The 25,769-nt window shown below is 42.4% G+C and overlaps 1 protein-coding gene across 1 annotated transcript in view; it reads left to right on the top strand.

Moving 5' to 3' along the window:
- The window catches only part of Gtf3c2 (general transcription factor IIIC, polypeptide 2, beta 110kDa), a 28,983-nt gene extending 5,281 nt beyond the window's left edge, over positions 1-23,702 (top strand). The window contains exons 2-19 of the mRNA XM_005400480.2: positions 3,403-3,673; positions 3,838-4,159; positions 4,502-4,784; positions 7,079-7,173; positions 7,633-7,710; positions 15,493-15,591; positions 16,191-16,418; positions 16,569-16,680; positions 16,857-16,965; positions 17,960-17,985; positions 18,154-18,283; positions 20,321-20,465; positions 20,560-20,721; positions 20,909-20,996; positions 21,552-21,680; positions 21,946-22,098; positions 22,247-22,354; positions 22,676-23,702. Of these exons, the coding sequence (XP_005400537.1) occupies positions 3,427-3,673; positions 3,838-4,159; positions 4,502-4,784; positions 7,079-7,173; positions 7,633-7,710; positions 15,493-15,591; positions 16,191-16,418; positions 16,569-16,680; positions 16,857-16,965; positions 17,960-17,985; positions 18,154-18,283; positions 20,321-20,465; positions 20,560-20,721; positions 20,909-20,996; positions 21,552-21,680; positions 21,946-22,098; positions 22,247-22,354; positions 22,676-22,894 (2,733 nt within the window). The 5' untranslated portion in view covers positions 3,403-3,426 and the 3' untranslated portion in view covers positions 22,895-23,702. The remainder of the gene's footprint in view (positions 1-3,402; positions 3,674-3,837; positions 4,160-4,501; positions 4,785-7,078; positions 7,174-7,632; positions 7,711-15,492; positions 15,592-16,190; positions 16,419-16,568; positions 16,681-16,856; positions 16,966-17,959; positions 17,986-18,153; positions 18,284-20,320; positions 20,466-20,559; positions 20,722-20,908; positions 20,997-21,551; positions 21,681-21,945; positions 22,099-22,246; positions 22,355-22,675) is intronic.
- Positions 23,703-25,769: the final 2,067 nt, after the last annotated feature.

The following is a 25,769-nucleotide window of genomic DNA, read 5'->3' as shown; positions in this document are numbered from 1 at the left end:
AAGCTAGGAAGGAGGCCTGCATTTTGCTTGTGCAGATTGTGCCAGTGTATGGTTTGAGATCTGGAGCCAGAGAACTGGCTTAGCTCTTTTTCTTTTCTTTTCTTTTCTTTTTTTTTTTGTACCGGGAATCAAACTCAGGACCTTGTGCTTACCAGGCAGGCGCTTTCTTACCACTGAGCTATATCCCCACTCCACCTGCCCCCCTTTCATTTTGAGACAGAGACTCTGAGTTGCCTAGGTGGGATTTGAATTTGTGATCCTTTTGCCTCAGCCTCCCAAAGTGCTGAGATTACAAGCATGTGCCACAATGCTCAGCTTTTGGTCCTCTTTTATGTACAACTTTTTGAGTTCTTTTGTTTGCAATATCTTTTAGAAAGCATATAGTTATTTTTTTTAATAAATTTGAATCTTGTGGCACACATGTGTAATCCCAGCACTCAAGAGGCTGAGGCAGGAGGACTGCTTGAAGTTCAAGGCCAGCCTGAATTGCATAGTGAAACCCTGTCTCAAAAAAAAAAAAATTTGAATCTGTATTCTTTCTTTAATGGATGAGTTTATCTGATGTGTATTGTTATACATACACACACACACATACATATATATATATATATTTTTTTGTGAGACAGGGTCTCGCTATGTAGTTCAGGTTGACCTTTAACTCACTATGTAGCCACTATGCCTGGCTCAATATACATATATTTTATTTTTTAGTACTGGGAATTGAACTCAGGACCTTGAGCATACATTTTAAAATATTGCTTGTGTCTTTGTTTTACTCATACCCTTGTTAGGTTCTCTTTTCTTTTTTTATTTCTTCTCTTTTTTTGTTTGCTTAGTTTTTTTTTTCTTTCTTTCTTTTTTTTTTTTTTTTTCTGGTACCAGGAATTGAACTCATGATCTTGTGCTTGCCAGGCAGGCGCTGTGCCGCTGAGCTAAATCCCCAGCCCATTTGCTTGTTTTTTTAACTAGGAATGGAACCTAGCCCTTTATTCTTAATCTTTTACTATGTGGCTTTAAAAAAAAAATTCCAGCCGGGCATGGTGGCACATTCTTATAGTCCTAGCACTGAGAGAACTGAGTCCTGGGATCACTGAGAAAACTCCAGATAGCCTGGGCTATCTAGTGAGTTCAAGGCCAGCCTGGACTACATAATCATCCTGTCTCAAAAACAAAGCAAACAGAAAAATTCCAACCAGGCCTAGTAGCTCATACCTGTAATCCCAGCACTTACAAGGCTGAGACAGGAGGATCACTGTGAGTTAAAGGCCAGCCCAAACTACACAGTGAGATCCTATCTCAAAAAAAAAAGAAAAGAAAAGAAAAGAAATTCCAGCCAGGAATGGTGTTCCACACCTATAACCTCAGATTGTTTAGCTGGGAGTGGAGCCTGGAGGCTTGCCAGCCTGGGCTGCATAATGAGTTCAAAGCCAGCCTAAATTATATAGTGAGACCTTGTCTCAGAAACAGAACTGCTGGGTGTGGGGCTGAACCCCTGTAATCCCAGAACTCGTAAGGGAGACTGAGGCAGAAGGATCACTGTGAGTTTGAGGCCAGCCTGAACTGCATAATGAGACCTTTTCTCAGTTGACTTTGTTGTTGTTTCTGGGAATCGAACTCAGGACCTTACGCTTACCAGGCAGGTGCTGTGTGGCTGAGCTAAATCTCTGGCCCCAGACCCTGTCTCAAAAAAATAAAGACTAAAGACAAGCCAGGAAATTAGCTCTTTGTGAAGGCTCTGGGTTCAGTCCTGAAGAGAGAGATAAAGGTAGAGAAAAGGGGCCAAGTCATTCTGATAGTGCCCTCCTCCCCCTGCCCCCTCCTCCCCACGCAAATAAAAGGAGGAAGAGATCTATCTTCTATCCTTCTGGCCCCTATGATATACTGAGTATTTTGGAAGCAGTGTACTCTGATAAACCTATATGTTTTCAGTTTAACAACCTTAGAAGCAAAATTAGGGTACCTCTGTTTTTAGTCTACTATGAATATTGGTATTTTTACATTGTGCAGTCTTTAATTTTTTTTTTTTTTTTTTTTTTTTTTTTTTTTGGTTTTTGGTTTTTCTTTTTGAGACAGGGTCTCACTATGCAGCTCAAACTGGCCTTGAACTCACTTTGTAGCCCAGGCTGGCCTCCTGCCTCAGCCTGCTGAATGCTGGGATTACAGGCATGCATCACCACGCCCAGCTTTAAAATGTTTAAGCTAGAGTCTGTTTTATAGCTAATTACCATACTTATTTAAATTCAGTTTAATGTTTTACTGGGTAAATATTGTGATGGTTAATCTTGATTGGATTGGAAAATGCTGAGAAAATTAGTAAAGTACACTTGCGGGTTTGTGTCTGGGTGTTTCCAGAGGTTATTGGGTCATGAAGACTGGTCACTTCTCTGTGACTAATGTATTAACCCAGTTATGATGAGATCATAATTTGATACCTTTGCTTGGGAGGTATTGGATATTTAGGTGGTGGGGTTAGGTGAAGGAAGTCAGTAACGGGTGAGACTGAGACACTGGGGACTAAATCTGATCCCAGGCCCCAGCCTCCTTGCCTTTTCCCTGTTTCTTGGCTACCATGAAGGGAGCAGCTTTTTGCCACACCCTTTCTTCATGACATTTTTCCTTGAGGCTTGGAGCTTTTTAATCAGGGATGGAAACCATGAGTTGAACTAAACCTTTTCTCCTTTAAGTTGTATATGCCAGGCATTTTGTCCCAACAACAGAAAAGTGACTAATACAAATGCTTGCTGTCAGTCTTTTCATACCACAACTTCCCCATTACACAGTTCTGTTTGTGTGTATGTTTGTATGTATGTATGTATTTGCTTTTTCGAGACAGGGTCTCACTGTGTAGTTCAGCCTGCCATTGACCTCACTGTGTACTCCAGGCTGACCTTAAACTCGAGGTGATCCTTCTGCCTCAGCCTCCCAAGTACTGGGATAATTAGGTATGCACCACCACGCCTGGCTTTCTCTCTCATTTTGGGGGTATATGTAATTAACTGTATTGATTTTCAGGGAGAGGAGTTGAATTATGTACTTATCATAATATTCTTACAAGAGAATGTATTTAAATTAAGTAATTTTTATAAAGCAGTGTGGTGTTTGACACATGGTAAGCATTTGATAAATGATAGCTTATTATTTGTTTACTTGTTTGTTGTTTGCTCCACCAGAATGTAATTTCCATGAGTGCAGGGACCTTGTCTGTCTTAATCATCATTATCAGTTTCTGGAGTAGCACCTAACATAGAAGGTGCTTGGTTATTATTTTTGAATGAATAAATGAATGATGGGGGAACTTGGGTTTCTAATTGTGGAGTGAGGGAAGAAAAGATAGGAAAAGAGAAAAATCTGAGCCTGTACAAAGAACTCCTGCCTTCTACTCACTAGTGTGTCTTTACGCAGGGACAGCCATTTTGGGGGGTGCTGATGGATACCTACGGGGTCGGCTGTGTTGCCCTAGGGGAGGCCGGCCCCGTGGGGAACATGACTGTGGTAGACTCTCCTGGACAAGAAGTGCTAAACCAGCTTGGTGTCAAGGCCCCCTCAGAAACAACCAGTATGGAGGCCTCCATAGAGATGTCACTACCTACTCCTTTGCCTGGATTTGAGGACTCTCCTGGTATGAGGAGGTTTCCTCCAGATCAGGAGAGCCTCTCCAGACTGGAACAACAAGGTATGTACCATGCTCTTTTCTCCTTTTACTCCCCATGTTAGCGTAAGATGAAAGAGAGCCGCAGGTTGAACTCATAGGATCTTACAGACCTGGGTACAGTATAGTCTTTTGCAAAGAGGTTTGAGCGCTGGTCCCATCTCACAGACCCATATTCTTCTCTACAGATCTTTCTTCAGAGATGTCAAAGGTTTCAAACCCTAGGGCCTCAAAGCCTGCCCGGAAGAGAGGTAGTAGGACACGAAAAGGCCCCAAAAGGCCCCAACAGCGTAAAGCTCCATCAGCCCCTTTGGTTCCTGGTCTCTTAGATCAATCCAACCCTCTATCCACCCCCATGCCTAAGAAACGAAGTCAAAAGTCCAAGGGAGATCTGCTCCTGCTGAAGTTGTCCAAAGGCCTAGATCAGCCAGAGTCTCCACCTTCAAAGAGGCCCCCTGAGGACTTTGAGACCCCTTCTGGGGAACGACCCCGCCGAAGGGCTGCCCAAGTGTAAGGATTGTGGGGCACAGCCTGGTGGGGAGGGTTGGGGTGAAGGGATGGCGGGTGGGGTATGTCAGAGAGATGGAAAGACTGAGGAGGTGTCAGGTAAGCAGGGGTGGTGTCTGTACTCTGGGGGTGTGGGTAATCCTTTAGCTCTCACCACAGCAATTTTTGTGGTATCTATTCCTAACTTTTGTATCTGAGAGGCTTTCTGCACCTGTACTCTATATTTTTTACAGACTTCCCCCAGACTTTTCTTCCTTGCTATTTTACCGAATCAACCAAGTCTGGAGAAGTGGGCTCTCAGTTAATTGTTTGTGAGGATGGCTCTGATTCTGCCCTGTCCCGCAGGGCCCTTGTGTATCTTCAGGAACTGGCTGAAGAGCTCTCTTCAACCCTGCCAGCTCCAGTGACCTGTCCCAAGAGCCCCAAGGCGAGTAGCCCCACCAGACTGAAGAAGACCCCGCAGCAGGCAGCCTGTCATGGTGGAGAAGAGGATGCTATTATACAGGATGAAGACTTTGTTCTCCAGGTTGAGGCTGAAGATGGGGCAGAAAGTGAGGCCCCAAGTGAGGCCCTATCTGACCCTGAGCCTGCAGTGCCTCGAAGCACCCCTCGAGGATCCACTTCAGGGGTAACCTGAAAGGCTAAAAATGGGAATGGGGAAAATAAGATTTGTCAGGGATCAGCCAGGTGCCCAGAAGTCTTGCTTTGGCTTGGTAACTGAGGTGGCCAGAACAGATTAAAAAAAAAAGAACAACTTTCAAAAATCACTGAAGAGCTGGGTGTGGTGGTGCATGCCTGTAACCCCAGCTTCTTGGGAGCAGGATCAAAAGTTCCACCCCAGTCTGGGCAACTTGGTGATTTAGTGAGACCCTGTCTCAAAATAAGAAATTTTTTAAAAGGTTTGGGATATAGCTCAGTGTAAAGGCCCTGGGTTTAATCCTCAATACTAAAAAAAGAAGGAAAATAAGCAAATTGAGATATTAGGGAGGTTGTGGGGGAAGGTTTTAGTAAACTAGATTATTCAGTCATAACTGAGTATTCTCTGCTAGGAAACAACAAAAGTGAACAAGAGTTGTGCTTCACAAATTCATAATGTAATAAGTACTACAAAGGAGTGAACAACATGATCTAGGCATACAAAGAAATGGAGATTGCCAGGCATGCTGGCGCACACCAGTAATTCCAGCACTCCAGAGGCTGAGGCAGGAGGATCACTGAAAGTTTGAGGCCAGCCTGGAGTACACAGCAAGACCTTGTTTAAAAAAAAAAAATGGAAAGCGTGATTAACTGCTTGGGAGTCATAAAGGAATGGTAAATGAAGTGGGTCTTAACGAGTGAACAAAGATTTCCCAGAAATAGATTCAGCTGGAGCACAGGGCTGGGATAAAGTTGTAGAGGAGATCAAACCAGAAAGAATGAAAGGACTAAAATTGCTAGGAGCCAAAAACAGCATTGGCTTTGTTATTTCACTGTGGGAAAGTATAAATACTAACAATTTTAACTACTTATAAATGGAAAAATTAGTGGCCATAGCGCACCTGTAATTTGTGCCAACTGTCAGCACCAAACGTTTCCAGAACTCTTTATCATCCCCAGCAGAAGGTCAGTGCAACAAGGGTTTCAGTAGAGAAATAACATTACTGATTAGGGAAATACGTCAAGTTGCAGTTCATAATTAGAAGACAGCTTCCAGTTACCCAGCTGAAAGATAGCAAGGTCCTAAATGAAGCAGTAAAGGACACAGAGGGGAGGGACATCGAAAAGTATGTAACTTTTGGGAGGTGAAGGAAAGGAAGAAGCTGTTCAGGAGTTTCCTGCTTTGTGGTGGCATCATGTAAAGTAGTGGCAGGGATGTGATGAGCCCCCTTCCTGACATGTTGAGTTAGAGGTGCCAGTGGGTCATTGGTCACCAATTGTATATGTGGGACCAGTAGCTTACTTGTCTCAAAGACATAAGGGAGCACCAAGACTCTGAGTAAGCAAGATAAATGATTTTTTTGTTATGTTGATTTGTTTATTTTTTTTGAGACAGGGTCTCACTATGTAGTTCAGGCTGGTACTCACTATGTAGTGCAGGCTGGCCTCAAACTCATGGCGATCCTCCTGCCCTAGCCTCCAAGTGCTGGGATTACAGGTGTGCACCACCACACCTGGCCTGATAAATGATACTTTGATGCAATATTTTAAAAATCACAATTGATACAACAAATCCAAAATGTCAAAATTTTGAGTGAAGACATGTACATCGCTGGTTTTTGGGGGGTAATTACTGATTTTTCCTTTTGCCTTAGAATCTGATTGACTGAGCACAACACAGTATGGGTTTAGAGTTGGTAGAGAAGTTGAGACTGGGCCAAGTTAGTGTTTATGGAGATGTCAACTTGATGATCAGGCGTAGTAGTCTAAACTAGTAGTCTAAAGGTAGTAGTAGTCTAAACTGTGGGTGTGGATGAGGTTACCAGGAGTGTAAAGAATACCTTTACCAATCATGATCCACCAGAGGAAGGAGAGTCTGCAAAGAAATACTAAGAGAATGGGAGGAGTGGGGAGTGAGTGTTGGCACAGGGCAGGGGTTTCAAGAACTGGACAGGAAGGGCATGGTGCTACATACCTGTAGTGCTAGCACTACGGAGGCTGAGGCCAACCTGGACTATGTAACAAAAAGTATGCAAAAGCCATGTGAATCAAATACCATGGAAATGTCAAGGTAACAGAAAATGGCTAACAGAAGATGCAGTTTGCTGGAGAAAGAGCAACAGAGATGAAAGAACTCTTTCAGTGGTTGAAGCACAGATCTTTAAGGTGCTTATAGGATAGTGGTTGGAGGATTAGTCATGGCAAAGGAGGTGAAAGCTTGGAAGGAAAGCTGCCTTCTAGAACTTTCTCCAGCTTATAATGTTCTCTCTCTTACGTTTTCCTCAGAAGCAGAAGCCGCACTGCCGGGGAGTGGCTCCCAATGGCTTACCCAATTACATCATGGCCCCTGTTTGGAAGTGCCTCCATCTCACCAAGGACCTGTGAGACTTGGGGACTGCAGTCTGAGGGGAAGGGATGGTGGAAGAATGAAAGGACAATATAGAAAGAAAAGTGACTGTGGGTAGAACATAGTGATACTATTCATTACCAAAGCCACTGCTCCAAAGGCAAGAGCTCCAGAACTTTTTAATTAAAATGAAATGAGGGGACAGGGGCATAGCTCAGTGGTAGAGTGCTTGCCTAGCATGCTTGGATTAATCCCTGGATTAATAACAGCCCTGGATTAATCCCCAACACTGCCAAAAAAAAGGAAAGAAATGGAAGGTTCCATTTTTCACTTGCACTGACCGCATCTCAAATGCCTAGTGGCCACTTGCCTCTAGTGGCGAGCATATGGGATAGCACAAACTACAGGTCATTTCCAGCCTTGCAGAAAATTGTATTGGATAACAGTAATACAATATCTTGCTCCTCCACTGATGCCTCCTCTGTCTCTCCAGCCGAGAACAAAAGCATTCATTGTGGGAGTTTGCAGAATGGATTCCTCTAGCCTGGAAATGGCACTTGTTATCTGAACTGTAAGTTGAAGTGACATCTCTAAAGCCTAGGAGGGGTGACAGCAATGGAGATGGAAAAATAATTGAGGACTCTGGGTGTGTAGTGGGAATCCTGGGATGGGTGAAGCTCTTCCAAAAAAAATTTCTTTAAAAGAGGAAAAAAGGGGCTGGGGATTTAGCTCAGTGGCAAAAGCGCCTGCCTGACAAGCGCAAGATCGTGAGTTCGGTTCCCGGTACCCGAGAAAAAAACCAAAAAAAAAAAAAGAGGAAAAAAAAAATGAAGCAGTTTCAAAACAGGATAATAAAGTACAAGGTCCTGAGTTCAATTCCCAATGTCAAAAAAAACCCAAGATAATAGGAGGGTAGCAATGGTTAATACACTAGCTGTTATTGTCTTTAAATTACTTACTCAGAGTACCAGATACAGGCATTTCATTGTCCAAACAGTATTAGCACAAACCTTTCTTTTCAGTGAACTAAGAGAAAAAAGTAGTATAACTGTCTATCTTGTGTATGTATATGTATTTATTTATTTATTTATTTATTTATTTGCTTTTCCCTTTTCTCCTTTCCCCATCTATGTTTCTCTTTCCCTTTGAATAGTTTCTTCCCATTTACAGTATCAGTTGTACATTTCACATTTTACTTACTCTTTCAGCTTCTCACACTAGGGAGACAATATGATGTTTGAACATGTATGTCTGGTTTATTTCACTTATGAGTATGGTTTCAAGTTGTATCCATTTACCTATACAAGTCTCCAGTTTGTTATGGCTGAATAGTACTCCATTGTATAAAAAGACGACATCCTTTTTATCCATTCCTCGGTTGATGGGCATTTGGGTTGTTTCCAAGGTCTAGCTATTACAAATTATGCTGCTATAAACACAGGTGCACATATATCACTGTGGTACAGTGTTTTTAATTTTTCCAGGTAGATACCCAGAAGGGGAATAGCTGGGTCAAATGGGACCTTCAATCCTAGTTTTTTGAGGAATATCCACACTGCTTTCCACAGTTGCACCAGTCTGCACTCCCACCAACAGTTCCTCTTTCCCCCACAGCCCCTCCAGCATTTGTTACTGGTTGATTTCTTGATAATAGCCATTCTTTCTGGGGTGAGATGGAATCTCAGTGTTGTTTTAATTTGCATTTCTTGAATGACCAGTGATGTTGAACATATTTTCATATATTTATTTGCTGTTTGTGTTGCTTCATCTGAGAAGTGTGTATTCATCTCAGATACCCATTTTTGGATTGGGTCTTTAAATTTGGGAGGTCTGATACTTTTGAGTTGTTTATACATTCTCAATAGTAATCCTTTGTCTGAGGAACAGCTGGCAAACATTTTTTCCCCACACTGTGAGTTGTCTCTTCACTCTGTTAGTGGTTTTTCTTGCCGTACCAAAGCTTTTTAATAAGATGGGATCCCAGTTGTTGATTCTTTTTGATAGTTCCTGTGTGGTCAGGGTTTTATTCATAAAGTCTTTGCTTACACCAGTATCTTCAACAGTTTTACTTATTCTGTCTTCTAGCAGACTTGTTTTTGTTTTAATACTTAGATGTTTGATCCATTTCAAATTTAGTGCATGGTAAAAGTATGGGTCCAATTTTAATCTTAGGCATGTGCAGAACCAGTTTTTCCAGCACCATATTTTTGTTGTTGTTGTTGTTTTTTCCCGTACCAGGAATCAAACTCACAACCTTGTGCTTGCCAGCTAAATCCTCAGCCCCTCCAGCACCATTTATTAAAGAGGCTGACTTTCTTCCATTGAATGTGTTTGGCACCTTTGTCAAAGATAGCTGAGTGTGTCAAATGTAGGTAGCTGAGTGTGTCAAATGTAGCTGAGTGTGTCTGGAGTTTTTTGCATCTTTTAATCTGTTCCATTGATCTTCAGGTCTGTTTTTTTGCCAGTATCATGCTGTTTTTAATCTGAGTAGCGTTATAGTACAATTTCAAGTCAGGGATTGTGATGACCCCTTTGCCTTGCCTTTGTTCCCCAGAATCACCTTTGTTATTCTAGGTCTCTAACGGTTTCAAATGAATTTTGGGATTGTTTTCTCTAATTCTGTGAGATATGCTATTGGAGTTTTGATCGAATTGCATTAAATCTGTATAATTTTCACTATATTGGTTTTTCCTACCCAAGAGCAAGGGATATCTTTCCATTTTCTGATACCCCCTTCAATCTCCTTTTTCAGAGTACTGTAGTTTTTAATGTAGAGGTCGAATATCCTTTGTTAGATTGATTCCTAAGTGTTTTATTTTGTTGGATGTTATTGTGAAAGGTGTTATATTCCTAATTTCTCTCTCAGTGAGTTTGCTATTCGTGTACAGGAAGGCTATTGATTTTTAAGTGTTGATTTTGTATCCAGCTACGCTACTGAATTTGCTTATTAAATCTAGCAGTTTTTTTAGTGGATTTTTTGGGGTCTTCTAGGTAGAATATCATGTCATCTGCAAATAATGATAATTTAACTTCCTCCTTTCCTGTCATTATTCCTTGTACTTCTTTCTCTTGTCTAATTGCTCTGGCTAAAGTTTCCAGGACTATGTTGAATAAGACTGGAGACAGTAGGGGCTGGGGATTTAGCTCAGCGGCAAAAAGCGCCTGCCTGGCAAGCGCAAGGTCGTGAGTTCAGTTCCCGGTACCGGAGAAAAAACAAAAACAAAAACAAAAACAAAAACAAACAAAAAAAAAAGACTGGAGACAGTAGACATCCTTGTCTTGTTCCCAAGTGAAAAGCTTTCAGTTTTTGTCCATTTAGTATGATGTTGGCTGTTGATTTGTCATAGATGGCTTTTATCAGATTGAGATAAGGACCATCTATTCTAATTTTCTGTAGGGTTTTTATCATGTATGGGTGCTGGACTTTGTCAAAAGCTTGTTCTGCATCTATTGAGATGATTATATGATTTTTGTCCTTGGCTTTGTTGATATGGCATATTACATTTATTGATTTATGTATGTTGAACCATTCTTGCATCCCTGGGATAAATCCTACGTGGTCATGGTGTATACTCTTCTTGATGATTTGCTGCATTCTGTTTGCCAGTATCTTACTGAGGCTTTTTGCATCTATGTTCATTAGGAAGATTGGCCGGTAGTTCTCTTTTTTAATTGGGTCCTTCCTGATTTTGGTATCAGGGTAATACTTGCTTCCAGGAGTGAATTTAGGACAATTGCTTCCCTTTCAGTTTTATTAACCAGTTTGAGAAGTAGTGGTATTAAGTCTTCTCTAAATTTCTTGTAGAATTCAGCAGTGAATCTGTCAGGGCCTGGGCTTTTTGTTTGTGGTAGGTTTTTAATTACATCTTTGATATCATTGATTAATGCTGGTTTATTTAGGATTTTTATATCTTCTTGCTTCAGCTTTGGTATTTGTATGTATCTAAGAATCTGTCCACTTCTTCTACATTTTCTGTCTTATTAGAATACCAGTTTTCATAGTAGGCGTAGATAGTCTGGATTTCTGCAGAATTAGTTGTGACTTCACCCTTTTCATTCCTAATTGTTTGGACGTAAGTCTTTTCTTTCCTTTTTTTTGATAAGATTGGATAAGGGTTTGTCTATTTCATTTAATCTTTGAAAGAACCAACTCTTCAATTCATTGATTCTTCGTATGGTTTTCATAGTCTCCAGTATGTTAATTTCTGCTCTAATGTTTATAATTCCTCCCTCGTAGGAGTTTTTGGCTTAGGCTACTCTTCTTTTTCTAGAAATTTGAGGTTCACCATTAAGTTGTTTATTTGTACTTACCTGTTCTCCTGATACGGGTATTCACTGCTATAAATGTCCCTCTTAGGACTGCTTTCATTGTGTTCCATAGGTTTCAGTATGTTGTATTGTTATTATTTAATTGTAGAAACTGTTTAATTTCTTCTTTAATTTCATCTGTGATACGTTGGTTGATCAGGAGGGTGCTATTTAATTTCCATGTTTTTATGAAGTTCTTGTGGTTTCTTTTGCCATTGATTTCTAATTTCATTGCATGGGATAATTTCAATTCCCTTGCATTTACCTAAGCATGTTCTATGAACAGTTATATGGTCTATTTTGGAGAATGTCCTGTGTGCAGATGAGAAGAATATGTATTCTGATATTGTGGGGTTGAACACTGTAGACATCTATTAAGTCTATTTGTTCAAAAATTTGGTTCAGTTCTGATATTTCATTGTTGATTTTTTTTTTTGTCTAGTTGATCTGTCTTCATGTGACATTGGGGTATTGAGATCCTGCAATACAATTTTATTAGTGCTTATTTGATTTTTCTTGTCTGTTAATATTTGTTTTATATAGTTGGGTGCACTGGTATTTATTGCATATATATTTATGATTGTTATCTCTTCCTCTTGGATTGTTCCCTTTACAAGGATGTAGTGACCTTCTTTATCACTCTTATTCAGTCTTAGCTTGAAATTCACTTTGTCTGCAAATAGAATAGGTACCCTTGCTTTTTTCTTTGTTCCTGTCACATGGAGTATTGTTTTCCATCATTTGACTTTTAGTCTGTGAATTTCTTTTTGAATTAAATGTGTTTCTTGTATGCAGCATATTGTTGAATCTTGCTTCTTGATCCATTCTGCCAGTCTGTTTCTTTTGATTGGTGAACTGAGACCATTAACACTGATGCTTATTCACTGGGCCTGGTGGCACACACCTGTAATCCCAGCACTCGGGGAGGCTGAGGCAGGAGGATTGTTGTAAGTTTGAGGATGTCCTGGGCTACAAAGTGAGTTCAAGGCCAGCCTAAACTGCATAGTGAGACCCTCTCTCAAAAAGACAAAAAAAAAAAAAAAACCCCAAAACCAAGAAAATACCCCAAAACATTGATAGTTACAACTGATATGTATTGACTTATCCTTGTCATGTTATTTTCCTGTTGTTGGTACATCCCTTTTTTCCCCTCCATTTAATTGTTTGCCTTGCTTGGTGAATTCCTTCTGTTGGGGTTCATGGAGTTGTAGTCCTTGTTATCTCTTACTAGAATGCCCTTCAAAACATTTTTGAGTACTGGTTTGGTGGTCATAAATTTCCTCAGATGTTCTTGTTTTGTTTTGTTTTTTAAAGATATTCTCAGGTGTTCTCTCTCATGGAAGCATGGTATTTCTCTATCATTTTTGAAAGATAGTTTTGCAAGGTACATCAACCTGGGTTGAAGGTTGTTTTTGTTTAGAACTTGAAATACTTCACCCCAAACTCTCCTTGGCTTGAAGGTTTGTGCTGAGAAGTCAGCTGTGATTCTGATGTGCTTTCCTTTATAGGTGATTTTTTTCTTCTGTTAGGGAGAATTCTGTTCTTGAGCTGGGCATGGTGGCACACATCCCAGCACTGCCTGTAATCCCAGCACTTGAGAGGTTGAAGCAAGAGGACCGTTACGAGTTTGAGGCCAGCCTGGGCTATAAAGTGAGCTCAAGGCCAACCTGAACTGCATAGCAAGACCCTGTCTCAAAAAGACAAAAAAAAAAAATTCCATTCTTGTGTTCAATTTCTGGAATCTTGATTATGATATGCCTATAGATTTTTTTTTAGATCATGGCTAATTGGAGTTCTAGTTGCCTCACTTATCTGTATGTCAAATTCTTTTTCCTTACCAAGGAAATTTTCTGCCAGTTTTTTTATATCATTTGTGCTGTCTCCTGCTTTTTTCATTGATTATAAACATCTTAAGTTATTTTTCTTTGCCTCTTCTAGCAACTGCTGGATTGATTTCTCATGGTCCTTTGCTATTTTTAAGGAATCTTTTTATGACTGCTAACCCCAAGCCTGTCTTCTCTATCTGAGATCCTATCCTCATGTTGCCTTAATCTGTTGCTAATACTTTCAGTGGAATTTTTATTCTCCTGGATATCTGCTTGAATCTCCCTCATGGGTTCTATTTCTTTCTTTCTTTTTTTTTCCGGTACCGGGAACCGAACTCACGACCTTGCACTTGCCAGGCAGGCGCTTTGCCGGTGAGCTAAATCCCCAGCCCCTCTATTTCTTTCTTATGCTGAACATTCATGGCTTCCATAATTTTCTTGAGCTCCTCTATTTTTTTGTTTGTATCTTGCTCTGGAGTCACTAAGCATGGTTTTCATTGCAGACACTATCTCTGCAGTTATCTGAGAAATTTTTTCTGATTTGATTTTTTCTAGAGGCTCATTCAGTTGCTTTGTTGTTACTACTTCAGAGAGGTCAAGTGGGTGGTGCTTGGATTGTCCCACTTCATTGTGCCCTGGGTTTTCCTTTAGTGAACTGGATGACTGGGGTTGCATCTTGTTTAAGTGTCTTCTTTTCTTTTTTTAAGAAAAAAACTGGATGACTGGGGTTGCATCTTGTTTAAGTGTCTTCTTTTCTTTTCTTTTTAATTCCTGGGATGATGCTTGTAAATTACCTATGGTGGATTGCTTTATTGCAAGTATTTAGAACTCTTAGGAAATGACTACTTCTCTGAGGTATCTTCTAGATGTAACTGGTTCTGGAGTTTGGGGTCTGCTGCAAGATCCTACGTCTTGAATTTCTTAGGGATGAGAAGTTGCTGCCTGTTTGGCCCACTCGTGGTTCTTTGGCATTGTGACACAGTATTTTTTATGACCCTTAGTCAGTCTCAGTGATGAAATACTAGGAAGAATACCTGTTTAGAACAATTATGTCACTTTTGGCTAAAGTGGTACCATCAGCAATAATGGTAGCAATAGTCACAACCTAGAAAATGACAAACGAAAAAAGAAGAAAATGACAAACTGAGATAACAATTAATTTGCCACCTTTATAACCATATGAACTAGATTTGTAGTTACATAACAAAATCTAAAACAGACCAGAAATTATATGTAGTATAGAAGTCCTTAATATGTCAATTTTACACTCGGGTTAAAATTTAAAAGGGGTTCGCGAAAAATTAGAGAGGTAGAAGAAGAAAAAGATTAGAAGTAAGGCTGGTGGATAAACAGGAATCACACTAACTTTGGGAACTAGTGCAGAAGACTAGAGAGAAAGAAAGGAGAGATACAAAGAGCAGAACTGAACCACAAACCACAAAGAGGCTAGAAACCACATTCACACTCACATAAAAACAAGATCAAACAGTAAAGGAGAAAAAAACAAAAAACACAACAACAAAAAACAAATGGGAGAAGGAAAAAAAATGCACTGCCAGGTTTGTTTCTGCTGTCACTGGTAAACATGTGGAGACAGAGTCCCATTCCATGCCAGTCTGTTGCAGCAAGCCAGCAGTGCCTTTTTTGGTGGGGTAGTGGATAATCTCAGTGAGCCTGCACCTTCTGGCTGAGACCAAATTAATTCGGCCTGCAGCTGCCAGTACACGTTCCGCAGGCCTGAGCTAGATGGAGCCAGCAGCCACTCTGAGTTCTGAGCTCTGTCAGCCCCTCTCCAAGATGGCTCCTGGCCAATCACTCTCTTATGTGGGGCAAGAGCCCTCAGCACTGCCAGCAAATGCAGTCCTTCATGTCCACTACTCCCCTTTACTGGTGTGTCCCTCCGTGGAGGGCTCTGGGGTCACTAGCAGTCACCATGGTCCATAGGTTTGAACCGCTCCTCTCACACAGTGAGTCCCATTGCAGGGAGAAGGCACCACTGGCTACCTCCTTCACTGAAGTTTCTCTGGGCTTCAGTTCATGTTTCAGATCCTTCCTGGTCCAGAGGACCCACTTTCCTCCTCCTTGTCTTCCTCCGGTTGCTATAGTCTAGCATCTGGATGGCAGCACTCAGAGAGGCTCTTTCTCTGTTGCTTACCACTCCGCTATCTTGGTGCCTCCATGTCTTCCAAATTGAAGCTGTTCCCTTTTCCTTCCCCTAGTGAAGCAGCTCCCTACCTGCCCCAGGAGGAGAAGTCTCCACTGTTTTCTGTACAACGTGAAGGCCTTTCTGAGGATGGCACACTGTACCGAATAAATAGGTAAAGATTACAGCTGAGCCCATGTTCCCTTTTTTTTTTTTTTTGAGACAGGGTCTTGCTATGTAGCCCAGGCTGTCCTCGAACCCACAGGAATCCTCCTGCCTCAGCCTCCTGAGAGCTTGGATTACAGGCAGACACCACCATACCCATCCCATATTCCCATTCTAAGAGACAGACACAAGAGAAATGGATGTTGAAAGGGATGACAGATAAGCCCTGTCCTTCCCCTGCTGGTGATCTGGTTGGCCTTAAGGATAGGAGTCCTAGCTGGAGCAATATTCTCTGCTGCTGGCCAGACTGAGGAAAGCTACAGAGACTCGAGGTCAAACCAGTAAAAGTCACATGCACTCAGCCCTTGAGAGAGTGCTGCAGTAAATCCAAATGCACAGCCTCTCATCTTTGAAGATGAGCTGGACCACAGACTTTGGGAAGGAGCTGGACATGGTTGCTGAGCACTGCTCTCACCTGTAGGATGTTTATAATTTTCAGGCCCTTGTAATTTTCAGGCCCAGGTCACACTTGCTCCAGGTGGACCTTAGATTCTGTCCTTGTTCCCATTTATTAACCTCATTTTCTGTCCATCTTTGACTTTTCTCTAGATTTAGCTCAGTCACAGCACATCCAGAACGCTGGGATGTGTCCTTCTTCACTGGGGGTCCACTGTGGGCTCTGGACTGGTGCCCAGTGCCAGAGGGGTCAGCAGCCTCGCAGTATGTGGCCCTTTTCTCCAGCCCTGACATGAATGAGACACACCCATTGAGCCAGCTCTACTCAGGCCCTGGGCTGCTGCAGCTCTGGGGCCTTGGGACCTTGCAGCCAGAAAGCTGGTGAGGTGGGGCTGGGACACTGCATGGGCAGGTGGGTGAGGGAGAGGAAGATGGGAAAAGGCTTAACCTGTGCTGCAACAAGAGCGGCAGAGCTCTGCCAGCCTTAGACCCCTGCTTCCTACTCACTGTCTCCACATGCCTTCTCTCTAGTTCTGGCAACAGGGCCCACTTTGTCTATGGGATTGCCTGTGACCACGGCTGTATCTGGGATCTCAAGTTCTGCCCCAGTGGAGCGTGGGAACTTCCAGGCACCCTTCGAAAGGTACTTTTAAGTTGACTGTGGGATGTCCTGGGGCTTGGCACAAAGGTCCTGGGAGTTTTCAAGAGTGAGTGGACGGAGTTTGTCCAATAACTCCGTGTCATATTTTCAGGGACCAGGACCTTAGAGGTTTTTCTGAAGGCTGCAAGCCTCAGTGCAGATCTGGTCTCACCCTCTAGGCTCCTCTCCTGCCCCGGTTGGGTCTCTTGGCTCTCGCATGCTCAGATGGAAAGGTGCTGCTGTTCAGTCTGCCACATCCTGAGGCCCTGCTGGCTCAGCAGCCCCCAGGTGAGTAGCGCAGCAGGGAGAACAGGGCTGCAGTAGCTGTGGCCAGAGCTCAGCGGGGCCCATCCACCTGCCCGGTGCCTCCTCTGGGCTGTCTCTAGCACAAAACCTTACTGATGCCCCCAACCCTCATGGTGGTTTACTTCGTTTGATATTGAGCTGGGGCTCCTTCTGCAGGGTTCTAGCTGGAGTCTTTCAGCACATTACCTTGTGTCTCTGCTGTGTTCCCTGTTCTCTTTCCTCAGGCCTTTCTCCCTCTTGCCCATGTTAATTGGCTCTGTAAGAGCTGTCCCTAGCTAAGGCTGACAGATGGGGTTTGTCTCCCCTGCCATATTCTTGTTCCTGTTCCCTGATCTCAGCTCCTGAGATCCCACCACCACACATATACACGTAATCTCTTGGTTCTGAGTAGAGTTATAGCTGACGACGAGATCAGAGAAAAGTAGCTCCTATGTGTTTTTCAACAGTACTGAGTATTTACAGAAGTCACCCAGGTTTGAGCACTGACGGAGAATTGGGTTAAAGATGGAAATTAGAAAGTAAAAAAATGAAGACAGTAAATATAGATGTTTCCTTTGGTAAGTTTAGCTATGAGAGTGGTGGTCATGTGAATAAGGACAATTAAAGGTTTTTGTCTGTTGCTTTGTAGAGGAGCCACTAGGACTTGTTTACATGGGACTGTGGAAATGGTCCAGCAGGAAGAGAGCAAGTGGATAATGCAGAACAGAGGGATAAACAAAGAACAAAGAAAGTTCTGGAATGAGTGAGAGGGACGAGAGAGCAGAGTGGAGGGGTTAGCCATTCTTTCAGGAGGAAGAGTACCGTCAGGTGGAACAGAAGAAAAGATGGAGGCGGATAGCAGTGGGTCTGGAGTTTGAGATTGGAAAGTTACGGCTTCAAAGGATGAGGAAAAGTGCTTGTCTGAGGCCTGGGGGCCTGATTGGGAGCTCAGCCATTTGGATCCAAAGCATCAGCTACTGCTCTTCTTCCTTCACAGATGCAATGAAGCCTGCCATTTATAAGGTAAGGGAGCTCCTGCCTCAACCGAGGCTCTGTTGTCTTAGATTCTCACCTTACCAATTCCATAGTGAGCCGTCTGCTTCTGAAACATGCCCCATCCTGTGGGCTGACTCCTGATTCGAGCCTTCATTTCACACACTCTCCCTAGTCCTATCTCTTCTGTCACTGCAGGTACAGTGTGTGGCAACCCTGCAGGTGGGGTCAATGCAAGCTTCAGACCCCTCTGAATGTGGTCAGTGCCTTAGCCTGGCCTGGATGCCTACCAGGCCCCACCACCACCTGGCTGCTGGATACTATAATGGTAAAAAGCAAAATAAACAGTTATTGTTCTTTAAACTGTTCATACATTTATATAAAAAGAACCTTCTGATATATTCTTGGTTTTTGATTGTTTCCTTTCTTGGTTCAGAACTGGGTATTATATATAACTATAAATATTCAAACAATGTAAAAAAATACAAAGAAGAAAGAAATAAGTCACTAGGGCTTTTCTCCTCAAAAAAACATTGAGTAGATGAATGTAAGTTCATTGGGACAGTTCTCTAGGCATATATAAAGAAAGACATTAGTTCCTCAAAGAAGCTTTTAAGATTAGAAAGTTGGTGTGGTGTCACGTCTATAATCCTAGCACTGAGAAGGCTGGAGCAGGAGGATTGCCTTGCGTTAAAGACCAGCTTGAGGGGCTGGGGATTTAGCTGGGGCTGGGGATTTAGCTCAGCGGCAAAGCGCCTGCCTGGCAAGTGCAAGGTCGTAAGTTCAGTTCCCGGTACCGGAGAAAAACCAAAAAAAAAAAAAAAAAAAAAAAAAAGACCAGCTTGGGCTACATAGTGAGGTCAAAGTCAGCCTGAACTACATACAAAAAAGATTAAAAAGAAGCTGGGCGTGGTGGCACACGCCTGCAATCCCAGCTCTCGGGAGGCTGAGGCAGGAGGATTGTTGCAAGTTCGAGGCCAGCCTGAACTGCATAGCGGGACCCTATCTCAAAAAGACAAAAAAAAAAAAAAAAAAAAGAAAAGAAAGAAAAGAAAGCAAGGTGATAGATAAATAATATTAAGCAGTTGAAATTACTTTTTTTTCCTTTAAAATAACAGTTTGATTTTTAGACATTATCAGTAGCCTTTCTGCTAGGAGATAAGGAGATTATCACTCTTACCTTTCCTCCCATGTGATCTTCTTTTTGATTGTTTGGTTAGTTTTTCTCTGTTGTTTTGTTTTTTTGAGACAGAGTCTTGCTATGTATGTAGTTCAAGCCGGTGTTGAACTTAGGATCTTCCTAAACTTAGGATCTTCCTGAACTTAGGATCTTCCTGCCTTAGCCTCCAGAGTGCCAGGGTTACAGGCATGCACCATCACATCCAGCCTCTTTTTCTTTGTGGTGGCTTTGTTCTTCCATTGTCAAGGTGCATGCCTTATACTGCCCTGCTATCTTTAATACCTGAGGTGATTTGATGAGGGCCTCCACTAGTCCTCTTATCTTAGTTTTCCCCTCTATTACTGAATTACTATATTTTTATTACTTACCTGTATCATTGTTTTTCAAGAAAAGTTTACAGGTGCTTCATTCCCTGAGTTTATTTTTTTTATTTTTTTATTTTTTTCATTCCCTGAGTTTAGGTATAAAAGGTATTTTAACTACAAATATTTTCCTGGCTATTGTTTTTAAGATTTTTTTTTTTTTGTTCTTTGTCTTTTATATTTATCAAAGTTAATACTTTTGAGTACCTTCATGTTTGTGTTCTGCCAAATTAGTTTCTGTTTGTTTTCTTCTTGCTTTTGGCTCCTTGCCTGTTCTCCTTGTCTTAGAGCAAAGTTAGCAGACATTTTTTGTAAGGACCCAGATACTAATAGTTTTAGGCTTTGTGGGTATCTGGCCATTGTTGGAACCACTCAAGTTTGCCCTTATAATGTGGAATCAGTTTTTGGACATTGGGTAAACAAATGGGCACAACTGTTACGGTAAAACTGTTTACAGAAACAAGTGGCAGCTATTTTGGTTCTTGCACTGTAGTTTGTCAAACCTTGTCTTAAAAGGTTCTTTTAAAAAATATCTTTATTTTGATTTAATATGGAGTAGAGGTTACTAGGTACACTCAGCCTCTCATCTTTCAACTGCATATCTCAGGTTAAGCTGTTACTTTTTTGTTGATGAGAATTGGGACTAAAATATCAGGTTGAGTCTTTATACTATGGAGGGAGTATTAAGCAGTTAATTATGATCCCTACCTTCTTTTTCAATTGTAATTTGGACCTACAAAGGTCCTAGGAACCCAGAGAAAGAAATTAGACCAAAGAAGCAAGAACCTGCCTTTAAAGCGTATCTATCCCATCCTTACTTCAGGCATGGTGGTTTTCTGGAACCTTCCCACTACTTCACCATTGCTACGGATACGGCTCTCTGATGGCTCCTTAAAGCTCTACCCCTTCCAGTGTTTCCTAGCCCATGACCAGGCGGTGCGTACACTTCAGTGGTGCAAAGCTAACAGGTATGGAGCAGGAGATCTGTGGCAGGAATGTGAAGATGGGGAAAGACTGACTCTTCCACATTGGTTCAAATTGGATCTTTTCCCATATTTTCAGTCATTTCCTAGTCTCTGCGGGGAGTGACCGAAAAATCAAATTCTGGGACCTTCGGCGACCTTATGAACCAATAAACTCTATCAAGCGCTTCTTGAGTACAGAACTAGCCTGGCTGCTGCCCTACAATGGTGTCACTGTGGCTCAAGACAACTGCTATGCCTCGTACGGCAAGATGGAGCTAGGAGCTCTGGGGACAGGCCTTAAGGGTTGGGATGCAAATGTGGCAGGCTGTTGTGGGGAGACAAGGGTTGAGTTGGTTCACCGAAATAGTGTGAATACTGGAAGGAACTGGGGAAACAAAATGAATCTTAAGAAGGAAAACTATCTTTTATTTCTTTTTCTGGTACAGTTATGGACTCTGTGGAATTCATTATATTGATGCTGGTTACCTTGGTTTCAAAGCCTACTTTACTGCTCCTCGAAAAGGCACTGTCTGGGTGAGCACCTAACTCAATCTTTGTTACACAGGTCATTTTACTCCCTAGTGTTAGTCAAGAAGAGGCAGTAGTTTTGGATAGGAGGAGGAAGTGACAGTGTATGGTAACTATATTATCAGGGATATGGGTATAATAAACTTTTTTTTTTTTTTTTGTGATATTGGGGGTCAACCCCACAGCCTTTGCACTGAGCTGTATTCCCAGCTCTTTTTTAAAATTTTGAGAGGGCCAGGTATATAGCTCAGTGGCACAAGCGCCTGCCTGGCAAGCACAAGGTCCTGAGTTTGATTGCCGGTACCAAAAAAAGAAAATTTTGAGACAGGTCTTACTGAGTTGCCTGGGCTGGGCTCAGACTTGTGATCCTCGGCCTCGGCCTCAGCCTCTAAAGTGCTGAAGTTACAAGTGCGTGCCACTATGTCAAGCCGATAAACTCATTTGTGTGTGTGTGTGTGTTTGTGTGTATGTGTGTATATACTACTACACTCTCAGACAGTGCAGTCGTCAGTTCACAGAAAATGAATGAACGAATGAGTGAAATATGTCTCTTCCTATTAGAGTCTTTCAGGATCTGACTGGCTTGGGACAATAGCTGCAGGAGATATATCTGGGGAGCTCATTGCAGCTATATTGCCTGATATGGCATCGAACCCAATAAATGTCAAGCGACCGGCAGAGCGAAGATTTGTACGTATATGAACGTCTAACGGCTGCACCATCTGTTGGATCCTAATCTACATCCCTTCCTAGCTCCTGGTAGAGTACAAATTAGTACTCAGTCTCCCAGCCCTGATAACTACCTTGACACAGAATTGTGTGTAATCTTTCCTACCCTACTGCAACTGAGCACATATCTTCCATTGTGAAGACTTTCCTGCCCCAAACCAGTTTCCTCTTGGCTTTTATTTTGTGTTCAGTATTATAAAACCTAATCTCATGGTCTCCTTTCTAGCCTATATATAAGGCAGATCTGGTTCCATATCAGGACAATCCTGAAGGTCAGGATCTTTCTTCTGCTTCATCTGGGATCCCTGATCCTCCCAAGGCTCGAACTTATGCTGAAACTGTCAACCATCATTACTTGCTTTTTCAAGACACAGATCTGGTAAGTTGAGGCCAGAAGAATGGGCTTGACATTAGAAAAGGTAGAAAACTTTAGTCCTTGTAGAGTAGGGAATCTTTAGGAGTTCCAGTACAAAGATGTAAAACTAGGGAGTTGTTTGCTTCTGTCCTGTTCCGCCTCTGCTCTCCAGGGTTCCTTCCACAATCTGCTCCATAGAGAACCCATGCTGCGCATGCAGGAGGGAGAAGGTCATTCTCAGCTCTGCTTGGACAGGCTACAGCTCGAGGCTATTCATAAGGTAAGAGTCTTGTCTCTTATCTTCCCCACCTGTACTCATTTCCTCCAGCTTCAGACCTGTGATCAGTGAAATGGAAGACGAAAAAGCAAAATAGATAGCTAAAGAGCATGATCGCTATACCTCATTCATTGGCTTCTTTTCCCTACCTCTCTCTCATCATCATGACCCTGTCTTCCTGCATTGTGACCTGGTTTTTTTGCTTATGTAACTAAGACTTGCCCTTAACACCACTTGTGAGCCTCTTTTTATTTTATTTTATTTTTCTAGCACTGGGTATTGAACTCACAGCCTTTACTCTTTTGCTTTTAATTCTTTTCACAGGTACGTTTCAGCCCAAACCTGGACTCCTATGGATGGCTGGTATCTGGGGGGCAGTCAGGGCTGGTTCGGATCCATTTCGTCCGTGGACTCACCTCCCCACTGGGTCACCGTATGCAGCTTGAAAGTCAAGCCCACTTCAGTGCTATGTTCCAACCATCCTCCCCAACTAAAGGGCCTGGCTTCCCTCCAGCCAGCCATCGCCTTCTGTCTAATCCCTAGTCTTGGTCCTCACGGGACCCTTGGAATGAAGTCTGCCAAGAACAAATGGGCACCATGCTCAGAGCCATAAGAACTAGGGCCTTCTTGGACAGCGTGGTGCCAAGCCTGGACCTTTAGGCCTTCTTCCCCAGGACTCCTTAGATCCTCTTTTTTCCATAGACTTCTATGGTCACAGCCCCCTGCGGGTAGGGGGGCTCTCCCTCCACAAAGGCTCCTCAGCCTAATACTATTGCTCACGAGAAACACTCAGGCCAGACCTAGGCTTGGGAGTCAAATGGCTCATATTGAGCAGTTGTGAAGTAGGTAAAGCTAAGTAAAGGTACTGGGTGTTTTTGAGACCACTTGTGAGTGGGTGTTTGGTGAATCACAAAGAGTATTCACATGAAGGCACCTGTCTGACTGTATTCCAGGGTACAATGTTACTGTCTTTCCAAACTTTCTTTACAGTAACCAACACACAGGCCCAAGGGGAATTTGTTTGACTGAAGCTGGTTATAATACTTGTTTAACTGAGGGACACCACAAACACCCTATCAGTAGAATAGTAGCTTAGCTCTTACTTGCTCCTGCTTATGAAATATTCCCAATCACTGGTCATTTGACCCTACTTGAACACTCCTAGACGGTCATATTTTTAAAATCTTTCTTTATAGCAAGCCAGAGTATCTATTAATTTTACTCATGGGTGATAGGACATTTAGTTATTCTTCCTTGTGATTGCCCTTTTAAGTATTTAACAAAAGCTATCATGTGATTTCAAAGTCTTCTTTTTCCTGTAGATTAAATATCTTCAGTTATTTCAACCATACTTTCACACGTCATGATTTTTGATCCTTCATGGTATGGTCACATTGTTGACTTATTATACATGTTTATTTAAACTCTACAGGAAGTATTTAGATCCCAAGTACAGCAAAGTATTGTTATCTTGATAAAGTTCTCTTGTGGGATGCTGCACTCACAGTACCTATGATACTGCCTAAGCACAAACAGACTCCAGCTAGGTGAAACAGGCCTTGGGATGCATAGGAATACAGGCTGGGGCTGGGGTTGGGTGTAAAGGGAAATAGTTAAATGACCCTAAGAAATAGGGAGAAGGAAATAAAGGAAAAAGAAGCCAGCTCTCTGTTGGAGGGAGCAGAGATTAGTGCCTGCCTGAAACAAAACCCTTTGATACCCCAGACTGGTCATATATCTGGGAATAGCTTTTTCTGCCTGGCTTCTATAGGCAATTCATTCAATGTCAGAAATCTTAAAGAGAATTGAGTAGTTCAGTTCCTTTCTGTACAGAAGAGGAAACATCTGGAGGGAGCCCAGAGACCATAACCCACATACGTGCAGAGAAGCCAAGTGTTGTACCATCCCCTTGTGATCCAGCTCAGGTTATGCCAGTATTGTTGCCTAACACCCCCCGCTCCCCACCCCACCCCCCGCTCCCCATTACTGGGGATTGAACCTAAGGCCTTCTCACTGAGTTACATTCCTAATCCCTTTTTAACAATTTTAAAATTTGGAGGTGGGGGTCTGCCTAAATTGCTAGGCTGCCCAGGTGGGGCTTGAATTTGCTATCCTGTTTCAGCTTCCCAAAGTGCTAGGATACAGGCAGATGCAACCACAGTTTTGCCTTCTGAGCCAACAGGGAAGTGCCTTCTACAGTTTAGCTTGCTTTACAGAGCAGTCCTTTGACACCGCACAGCAGCCCCTGTTCTACTTAGTGCTGGAAAAGAAGAAACCTGGGAACTGGACATTGAGGTTGTAGGTTGTTGGGTGTGCTGTTGTTGAGTCTCAGCCATAATCTCAACCTCCAAAAGAAAAACAGTGATGCTTTCAGCTGTTGCTTTTTCTATAAACAGTTGCTCCCCATGCCACTTAACTTCTAACCCTTCATAATATATGCACTTCAAGCTCATGGTCCCTGCATTTTTCTACCTTTGTGCCTTTGCTCACACTCTTGTCTTCTTCAGAACTGTCCTTTTCCACCAACTTCGCATAAATTCTATTCATCCTTTTAAGATGCAGGCTCAGGGCTTGGAGTGTGGCTCAGTGATAAAGCACATACAGTACTTAGCAGGCATAAGATCCTGGGTTTAATCTCTAGATCCCATTTTTTTTTTTTTTTAATCCAGCTCCAAGCCCACTTATCCAGTAAAAAATCTTTCCAGTAAAAAATAACCCCCTGTGTTCCTAAGTGGGGAGGCAGGACAAATAGGTATTTTATGCAGTATTGATCCACTTTGTATACTTTGCATGTACTGCCACTTACTCCTATGAGGGTAGATATTGCTGCTTTACTTAAATGATAGAAGATGAGACTGAGAGATTAAGCAATCTGAACAAGATCACATAAGGAGGTACTGGCGCTGGAGTGGGTCCCTGACAGTCTGACTTGACAGTGTAACTGCAGCCTACCACATATGGCCTCATCTTTAGTAGGGTGAGTTCTCTCCTCTAGCATAGTGTTTTGCAAGAGATTTTTAGTTAAATATTACTAATTGAGTTCTCTTGCAACCTTATTCTGTTTCTGCAGTATTTGTGACTGGCTTCTCTTCGCTCTATCCCTGCCTTAATCATACATGAATTGAGTAAACAGGCTGGAAGTAAGCAGAGGGAAAGCCTGAAAGTGTCTCCTGAGGTACGGGCTCCTTGAAATAAGCAAAGTCTGCCAGCCTGATAAATTCATGAGCAGGAATACTGTACCATTTTCCACCATCCTAGGAAAGACATTTACTGTATTCACAGAATCTTGGGATACTAGAGCTGTAAAGGGCGGATAAGAGATCATCTAGTCCACTACCTCTCAAGACTTGTGGCCCCTTCACTGAAAATGGCTCTTTATAGCTAGGCGTGTTAGCACACACCTGTAATCCCAGCTCTG

The sequence above is a fragment of the Chinchilla lanigera genome, unplaced genomic scaffold, assembly GCF_000276665.1.
Source record: "Chinchilla lanigera isolate Chin_1 unplaced genomic scaffold, ChiLan1.0 scaffold00068, whole genome shotgun sequence".
NCBI classification, from domain to species: Eukaryota; Metazoa; Chordata; class Mammalia; order Rodentia; family Chinchillidae; genus Chinchilla; species Chinchilla lanigera.
The sequence above is the reverse complement of the archived record's forward strand: the minus strand, read 5'-3'. Positions and strand labels throughout refer to the sequence as shown.